Genomic DNA, 9,826 nt, shown 5'->3' with positions numbered 1-9,826 from the left:
AGTAAGATATCAGTGAGTATCCTATGAATTATCCAACTGTCTTTTAACAATGACAAAGAAATTGTTAACTACCTTTTGTAAGCCTGCTGTATTATACATACTATTAACACTGTTGCTAGTATCACATCCCTTTCTCCCTGTCCCGTTTCACAAGAGAGGAAACCTGAGGCTTAAAAAGAAGCAACTTTACCTCAGTCACAAGGCAATTTAAGTGAGCTAAGATGTGAATCCAAGAGCCTATTTTCAGGGCATGGGTTCTGATCTGAACTACCTCTGCTTATAGTATCTATCAATTGCTACAACGAAAATCTTTAATTGCTACAAAGAAAATCTTTAATGTATATGTGATACATGTGATTACATATATCACATATACATATACTTAAAGATTACATATTATCACATATAATAATATATATACCATAGACTAACCTGAAATACCACTTGAGAACATCCCTATAAGAAATAAACCTACAGACAATTTGATCCTTCAGGATCCTTATACCTGTCTGGTGTGATTAAAGCAATTACCACGGAGTGTTTGACTCAGAATGCAGGTACATCTCATTTAACAGGCACTCACATTCAGAATTCTACAATGGTTTATTCCAAGGGGCAGTAATTAGAGAACTGTGATCTACCACAGTAATCACATCTTTGCTAAAGTAGTCAAAATGAAGAATTTACCAGTATGCCTTTTCAATGAACAAACTTCTACTAAAATTTCTACCTAATAAGCCATTTGGACAAATCACTGAATTGGGTAAAGAATGGTTATCACTCAATTAGATATCAGGAACCATGAAAGTACGAATAGCAAAGCGTGTTTAATACTTGCATCTTAACAAATTCAAAGAAATAACAAGTATCATCTATACACTCCTATCCTGGTTCAATACAATTGAATCATAGCATTATTGATACCATAAATACTAACACTTCAGATTTCTATTTTTCTAGATGAGACTTTACACCATTTACTTTGTTATGTTAATGTTTTATTTTAAGTATTCAAAGGGAAAAGTCATTCTAGCATTAAGTCAGAAATCTTAGAAGGCAACTTTAAAACCAGAATTTTAAATTTACTCCAACAGTCCTATTAATTATTAATCTTAGACCTTCCCAAAAGATCACTTATAAAGGTTCTGTGACCAGCAACAATAAAGTAACCATTAAGTGTCTAGATAGAGAGCACAATTTATTTGGCCAAGCTAATCTAAATAAATCAAAACTACCATACCTCACTACCAGCATAGATAGTGGTCACATACTTCACTGTGTCACTTATCAGTCCAAGCACTATAATATGTACCAATATAACGCCAATTTAACTATGAGATGTCAATAATTACAAATGTTTCCTCTAAGATCCCTTCAGATGACTGTATACTGTACTCCAAATAATTAACCTGTAAGTTCCCCAAAATGCTTTTCCTGACTCCCTCCCACTTCCTTTGCCCACTATCAAGGGCAGAGCCCTAAAGCCCTGATTAATAGCCACTACAGAAAACATAACTGTAAAATCTATTACATTTCAATGATGTTACTGTTCTAAGCAGTAGAAACTGCAAAGTAATTTCTGAAATCATACTACCAGGTAAAGAAGCTAAAGAATTTTACCTCTGCCCTCCATCTCTCACCATTAGCAATCAAAGAGGAATTCTGGAGTAGGAAAGTTGGGAAAAGTATCCACTATTTAACTGGGAACGACAACTCAAGTTTTATCCCTAGCTGGTTGACCTTAACTAAGTCACCTAAACCTGAAAATCTGTTTCTTGATGACAACTGGTAAGGTCTTTTCTAGCTCTGAAATTTTATCATGGAGGGCTGGGATTGTTTTAATATAAAAAGGTTATGTCTGGTCCACATGTGGTGGCTCACACCTGTAAGCCCAGGGGTTGGAGGCTGCAGCGAGCTATGACTGGGCTGCTGTACTCCGGCCTGCAAGACAGTGAGATGCTGGCTCTATTTTGAGGGGGTTGAGGGAGGAAGTAGCTTTTTCCAAGTAGCTTAAACCAATATTCAGCTCCAGTGGTAGGAGCCTGTGACTACACTGCTTACAGTGCCTCTTTTTGGCAGGGTTTCTGGACATGGAAACCCTGTCCTAAAACCCACAGATATATTTGTCTTCACCATGGCTTCCTTCTTTCATGTACGTATCAACTCTGTCTTGTTTGCAAAAATCATATGCCAAAACATGAGAAATTAGCCATCTGTAAAGATCCTTTGAAAAAGGTATCTAACATTTCTTAACAACAAACCTATTTTAACAAGGATTTAGTTCTGTTCGGGTACTTTTGTAACTCTTTGGCTATATGATATAAATAGAAAAAAATCATCACTTGATGTGTTTTTGCAAAGTTAACAGGTGTAAAGATTTATGATTTTTTTCCCCCCAGAGGTTTGTGCTCTAGACAAAGAATAAATATTCAGAAGTACAAACTTCACAGGAAAAGACAAAATAGGTCAGGGCCATGGGCTTCAGATTTGGATATGGAAACAAAATGGACTGAAATTTTCCCAATGCTGAAAAGCAGTATGGTGCATGAGGTTATGAAAATAGTGATCCTGTGGCCCCTCTCTCAAACTGAGGACTGAACCTGGAAAAGTTAAAGGCTTCTCTTTCACTAGCTGCCTAAGGGGCTAACAAAAATGGACATGTCTTATTTAATCAATGTTATAACTACAATAAAAATGTCACAATTCAGAAAACATTACTTTTCACAGACTACCATCATCTGCTGGTCACCCTTTCACCCTGTCAGCTTATCTATGCCTGTCACAGACACAAAAAAGGAAAGCAAAATTTGCCTTTGTAGGTATCACCGCATTGCAGCCTCTGGGAGTGCGGAGATAATGAAGCAGGGTAATTAGCAATGCCGATCTCAACAAGCTCATTAAAATATATAATGAAAGTTTTGCCTATCCTCATTTCTTTGTTTCTAACCTGAAATTTTCTCTTAAATTTTAAGAGTCAGGATCTCACTCTGTTGCTGAGGCCAGCCTTGAACTTCTGGGCTTAAGTGATCTTTCTGCCTCAGCCTTCTAAGTAGCTGGGACTCTACAGGCTCCATGCCACCACACCTGGTTCTACCTGCTATTTTCAATATGGTCATAATAACCCCAGTATATGTTAATCTACAGATTGCTCCTTAAAATTCAATTGCTGTAGCAGCTTTTAAGATCTTCCCCGTCCCTTACTACTCACCTTTTAGGCTGTGTGTATCATTCCAGCCCTAAGCTCCAGAGAGCCTGGTTCAAATGGACACTACAGTTTTTTCCATGCGTATTTAATGCTCACAGAACAAACCCCAATAGACCACAACCTTCACTCAAGACTAACACAGCATTCTACTTGCCTGGCAGGATCACAGATCATAAATTCCTCAGAAATCAATCTGCAGAATAAAGCAAGGACAACACTCAGAAGAACCCTGCCTAGAGCCTAAATTAAAAAAATAAATCAGCTTTTAAGAGGACACTATGTCCTTTGCTTGGGAGCGCTACGCGGACAAGAAAGAACTTTTGAGAATATGAAGTCCTCTTACTTAAGATATCAAACCAAAAAGCTTGAAAAAAAAGTTAACTGGCCTCCTAGTAATAAAATGATCCCTTATCATGCCAACACAAACTTTGATATGTTACCCCAACTCAAACAGCCCACGGCTGGTAATAGATTTCTCCATCGCGCAATGCCAGGGCACTGCTAAAAACGAAACTCTTTTACACATTAAAAAAGCCCCGAAATTTTAAAGCAGGAAAAGAAGTAAGCCTATAAGCAAACCTACAGAGAATATCAGATACAAATACTACCTAGCTATTTCATATTTTGAGAGTGAACAGGGAGCAATAACTATGCTTTGTAGCCAAAGAAAGAGAGAACATGTTTCATATGTGTTTGATTTTTACCTTTACCTGAAGTTCTCCCTGGAGACACGGAAACACGACTTTTTCTTGTACGGTTTGACTGCTGGGGTGTTGGGGAATGCCGAGTTTTGGGTGGTGGAGTTGCAGGAGGTGATGGCCTGTGCCTTCGCCTTGGAGGACTTGCTGAAGGAGATAACCTACGAGTTTTTCGAGGGGGGCTGGATGTTCTCTTGGGAGGCTTCTTTGGTGGTGACCGGGAACGAGATGAAGAGGATGATGAGCTACTCCCAGACAAGGATGCTGACGAACGTCTTCTTCTGTGGAATAAAGTATTCATATTCACTACTTGTACACTTACAAAGAACGGCCTTATAGGTATGAACAGTTTACACAAAAATACAGCTATTTTTATCCAACTTTTGAGTTTATGTAGCTAAGCACATAAATGAGTCCAAAAGAATGGGAAAAAAACCATAACCTAGGCCAGGAAACAGCTAGTTCTGAGACTAAATAAACAACTTAATCTGACATATGCTTCTGTCTGTGTTCTCTCTCCAGTTATACAACTTGTCAGGTTGAATGCTACAATAAAATAACTAACTAGTCCTTCTGCCTTAGGAATGGTATTGGTGTTTTGGAGTTTGCATACAAAATTTGAGTGGCAAGGTATTTTTCATTTAATAACAAAATGTTGAGAAACCTTTAGGTTGCATTTTTTAAAAAGATGTGCAAGACTAAGAATCATTTAGCTACATAAACTTAGAAGCAGGGGCCTCTCGAATTCTGCGGCAAAATTTGTGTTAAGTTCTGTTGCAATTATGTGTACCTGCAGAATTCACCTTTGGCGGAAGAATTCCTGAGAACCTGAAAAAAAGAAACCCTACCTTAAGTGTGAGATAAAAACTGGCTGAAAGGGAATCTTAAAACAATCTGCAAAATATTCTGAATGCTAAATGGCTGAGTAAGCACAATTAAAACATGCTGTTTGCAAAACTCCAGTATAAGAAATAGCTGTTTCCACTAATCTCGTACTAGGAAGCACCAGCATTACTTTTCTCCTAAAGGGAAATTAGAAAAATGTTGATGCATGAAAACGGACTGACCAATAACCTCACTAATCTCCTCTATGAACAGTTAACACATCCGTTCTTTCTAACAATAGCAGTAGTTCAACATACCTTGACAACTCCCTCCCCGAAGAAAATTTTCAAAAGTATGGGACTCTGAAAAACCTAACTGCAGCAACAAAGTAACTCTACAGAGCTTATCTGATGTTTCCCCTCTTTATTTCCAAATTGATTTGGTTACCTGAAAAAACTTCAAAAGATTCAAACAAAAAATTCTGTCCAAAATATAACTGGAAGCTTCATCATTGGTGTTCCTTCAAAAGCCAGGTGAAATATATTGTCAAGAAGCATAAAAACTCTGCTACCAGTGCACTAGGACTTTACTTTGGGTAGATTCAGCCACAAACTTTCTGTTTAAAGTGATACACCCAAGATCCAAATATTTTATCTTATGCTCATTTTGGAAAGATTTAAGAAAAAAAAAAAAAACAAACTGGTACAGTTGGTTTTCAAAAATAACTAGACACAAAACTAGTAACAATTATATCTATGGACTATAGATACATTCTCCTGGGATTATGGAACACTTCCGAGTTATGCTAGCTCTGTCTGAATTATTTATAAGCCTCATTACTTCTATAATGAAAAAAAACTACACAAAAATGTTTTTCTCAAAGTATAACAGCAAATGAATTACTTCAATACTGGTAAAGGGAGCTTACTGGCCCTATAATAAGTACTTTTCAGAAGCCAATTAAAAGCCCAAGAGCAGGTGGCCAATTCCCTTACTTTACATAGGCTTTCTTGGTGAAGTCTAGAAGGGTAAAAGTTAACAGAAAGTACCAATAAGATGATGAATTTCTTGTTTATTTTCCAACACCAGACTAGACATTTTTCATAACATAAACAACTGCATTACACTTCAAATGAAACAGACTCTTTAGAAGACATTATCTAATGAGTTATTTCCTCCAGGGGACATTAATTTAGAGATTATTCTAGAAGAAAAATTATCCAAAACTGCCAAACACTTGACACCTCCAAATTTAAAAAATCTCACCGTCTTACTGGTGATCTACTCCTTCTATGCCTTGGTGGAGGAGGCATTCTCCTTGGTGGAGTTCTTCTTCGAGGAGATGGCCGCCTTCTTGGGCTTGGCCGCCTTCTAGGTGAATATGATCTGCCATAATAAACAGAATTAGGTCCTGAATAAACCAGGAGTGAGGAATTTCTTGGCTTAGTTTTCTCCATGGCCATATTTAAAAAATAAATTTCAAGGATCACAATTTTCCATTATATAGAGCTTTTAATGACACACAGAAAAGTGTCCTCAAATTTTCCATGCACATTCAAAAAATATATGTACTAAACATCTTTCACTGTTTTGAAATTATTTATCTAATTGTACCCAGTAGAGTAGCATATAAAACCCAAGATCTTTGTTGATCTTAGAGCCACAACTCACCTCGATCGAGATCTATGGCGCCGTCTAGGTCGAGTGTGAGAAGGAGAGCGGGACCGCGTCCGGGATCTTGATTTGGAGCGTGACCGAGATCGTGGTCGGGTCTTTTCCTTCTCCTTTTCTTTTTTGGAATTTTTTTCTGGAGAAGGTTCTTTAGGCTCTGGTACAGGTTCAGGTTTGGGAACTTTCAGAATGTCACTGTAGAAACAAAAGCTTATTTTTTTTTCCTTCTTCTACTCAGACTTCTAAATTATTATACAATGATGTAATAAAGTCTTTCTTCTTTTGTAAAACTTTCCAAAATTTACAGACTTGTTTCTTGCTCCAAAAGATAGATATATACCTATCAGTGAAACCCAGTGAGAAACTAATGTACATTTTCTTTTCTTCTTTTGAGACAGGGTCTCACTCACTCACTCAGGCTGGAGTGCACTGGAGCCTCAACCTCCCAGGCTCAAGTGATTCTCCCACCTCGGCCTCCTGAGTAGTTGGGACTATAGGCATGTGCCACCATGCCTAGCAAGTTTTTGTTACTATTATTATTATTTCTTAGTACTGATGGAGTTTCACGATGTCCCAGGCTGGTCTCGAACTCCTGAGCTCACGAGATTCACCTACATCAGCCTCCCCAAGTGCTGAGTTTACAGGCATGGGCCACCCCATGTGGCAACCACCTACATTAAGTGCAAAGTTGTCGACAATACATTGAGAAAAAAAAACAAGTTACAATATAAAATACCTGAGGCAACACAACCAAAAGATAGTAGTGGTCACCACCTTTGGGGCATTTTCTTTAAATATATTCTCCTAAACAATTTATTTTTAATGAACTAATTTTATAATTTTAAAAACCTCAAAGGAAAATAAGTAGTCTGATTTTAACTCAGAGATGTCATATTCGCAGTCACTATCAACAATCTAAAATTGTGACTATAAATGAATTTTTATGTACTTGCCTAGTAGAAGTGGCCTCTTGTACTGAAGGTTCTTTTACTTTCACTGAAGGTTCTGGGAGCTCTGGAGTTTTTTCCTTCTTTTCTGGAGCAGGGGAAGGACTCCGGCTCTTGGTTCTGTGACGGGGAGATCGAGAATGACTGCGCTTTCTCTCTCTCCTGACAGGGGAAGATCGTCTTCTAGGGGAAGGAGATCTGGATTTGCGTCTAGGATGAAAGTAATTTTTTTCAGGTTTTTGAACAACATGGAATGGGAGAGAAGAGTCAAAGGGAGAACTGAGGATTAATCTTTAGTTACACTACTGCTGTTTACATCTGAGATATTTTCCTATGGAAATAAGACATCTTAATCTCATCTACCCAATAGGGAAGAGAAAGATAAGTAAATGAAAGATACCATTCTCGAGTATATCAGTTATAAGGGAGGAAAGCATTGACTTGGGACTCTAGACTTAGGTTCTTAATCATTCCCAGAGATCAAAAGACCAACTTTTCAGAGGCAAAGAGGATGCTTTAAAGCAAACGGATAATCTTTGACAATAAATCAATAAATCAAACTCCCAAACATATAACATTTAGATGCAGACCGACAACAACAGAGTTCATCAGAAGAGCCTTGGTATGCCAGAAAAATGACTAGTGCCATTAAGGCAACATGTTCTTCAGTAAAGAGAAATATATCGAACATGCAGAATATAGCTTTCTTGGAAGAGGAGAAAACCTCTTTCTTTTTAGTAGTAGCTTGCTAACTTGAAGATTTTTTTCTTATTCACAGAAGGAAAATGGCAGACATACTTCATCAGTAGCCAAGTAGTTACCAACATGACAATTTGTGCTTAGCTCTGTAAGTATTACTTCCATAAAGAGGTTTTAGTATCAAATATATAAATGAAAGGGACAAAAAAAATTACCTCTTCTGTTTACTAATTCCAGCAGACATTTATGAAAGAAGTAAGCAGAACCCTAAAAATAAAAAGCCTAATGGAGTTCTCACCTCTTACCACAAATACAGAAGCTGAGTCGTGGATTTAAAAATGTGAACCTAACAATAGTCTCATGGAAGGAGGAAAACTAAATGATCTGAAGTTTGGGTTCAGTACAACCATCTAAGAAAAGCAGAACAGGGAATTAGGTTAAGTATTACATGAACGGCTAATGAGTACAGATTTCTTTTTAGAAGAAAGGAAATTGAAAGAAAAAAATGAGTCAGAGTACATTTTAAAAAACAGTCTAAAAATTAACTGTTATGCACTAAAGCAATATGGAAGAAAAGTTTAAAGTTTTGATTTAGGAATTTAAAGTTGGATAACTCATCAAGATTTGAGAGACACTTATTAAACAATCTGTCTCAAACAAAAGATGACAAATTTCTTTAGTCCAGAGGCAAGCCACAGTTCACCATGAAAACCGCATGAGGGAACAAATTCCCTGAATAGTGTTGTTAGATTCCTTTTTAACTAAGAAAGTTTCTACACACAGAATTTCTCAAGACCTAAAGTACCTATAAAACATAGTTACGCATCTATTGTATGATACCTTCTTGGGCTACGAGATCTCTCCCTTTTTTCTCTGCTGCTTTCTTTCTCTTCCTTATCCCTTTTATCTTTGTCTTCATCTTGCTTTTTCATAGATGCTAATTTTTCTTGTTCAATCTGCAAAGATCAGGTTTTCAAAGTACACACAGTTGAACATTTGACAACAAACTGAAGAATACTTTCTACATCTGTTAAACACTAATGCTATTAACTGTTAGCCTCTTCTTTCGAACCAGACTGTTCTTTCTTCACCCACACTACAGATACACATTAAGATTGGTATCATCGCCACTCATTTACAAATAAATACTCAGTGAAAATTAATCTCTAAGACCTGAACTAAAGGGATGTTTTCAAGCTTATTAAAAAAAAATCACTTTCACTTTGACCTTATTCTTCTGGGATTTCATCTGTATTGCCCATATTAACAGCTTATGCTGGCTGGGTTGGTGGCTCACGTCTATTAATCCCAGCACTTTGGGAGGTTGAGAGTTTGAAATCAGACCAACCAACATGGAGAAACCCCGTCACTACTAAAATTACAAAATTAGCCAGGCATGGTGGTACAAGCCTATAATTCTAGCTACTTGGGAGGCTGAGGAAGGAGAATTGCTTGAACCCAGGAGGCAGAGGTTGTGGTGAGCTGAGATCGTACCACTGCACTCCAGCCTGGTAAACAAGAGCAAAATTCCATCTCAAAAAAAAAAAAAAAAAAAAGGTTGGGTGTAGTGGTGTGCGTCAATAATCCCAGCTATTCAGGAGGCTGAGGCAGGAGAATCACTTGAACCCAGGAGGTGGAAGGTGCAGTGAGCCAAGATTACACCACTGCACTCTAGACTGGATGACAGAGTGAAATTATATTTAAAAAAAAAAACAAAAAAAAACAACAACAAAAAAAACTGATGCTGGCCGGGCCTGGTGGCTCAGCAATCCTAGCACTTT

The 9,826-nt window shown here is 37.4% G+C and overlaps 1 protein-coding gene across 24 annotated transcripts in view; it reads right to left on the bottom strand.

The window, feature by feature from the left end:
- The window catches only part of SRRM1 (serine and arginine repetitive matrix 1), a 29,021-nt gene that overhangs the window by 12,110 nt on the left and 7,085 nt on the right, over window positions 1-9,826 (bottom strand). For 8 of the 24 annotated variants that reach the window (XM_032300835.1, XM_032300839.1, XM_032300836.1 and 5 more), the window contains 5 exons: window positions 8,886-9,001; window positions 7,353-7,556; window positions 6,400-6,594; window positions 5,995-6,114; window positions 3,910-4,184 (listed from right to left, as the gene is read on the bottom strand). In XM_032300835.1, the coding sequence (XP_032156726.1) occupies window positions 3,910-4,184; window positions 5,995-6,114; window positions 6,400-6,594; window positions 7,353-7,556; window positions 8,886-9,001 (910 nt within the window). The remainder of the gene's footprint in view (window positions 1-3,909; window positions 4,185-5,994; window positions 6,115-6,399; window positions 6,595-7,352; window positions 7,557-8,885; window positions 9,002-9,826) is intronic. The other 16 variants (XM_032300837.1, XM_032300841.1, XM_032300838.1 and 13 more) reach the window with 3 other exon arrangements.

The sequence above is a fragment of the Sapajus apella genome, unplaced genomic scaffold (assembly GCF_009761245.1).
Source record: "Sapajus apella isolate SASKATOON/1434 unplaced genomic scaffold, GSC_monkey_1.0 scaffold43, whole genome shotgun sequence".
Taxonomy (NCBI): domain Eukaryota; kingdom Metazoa; phylum Chordata; class Mammalia; order Primates; family Cebidae; genus Sapajus; species Sapajus apella.
This window is presented reverse-complemented; position numbering and strand designations above follow the sequence as displayed.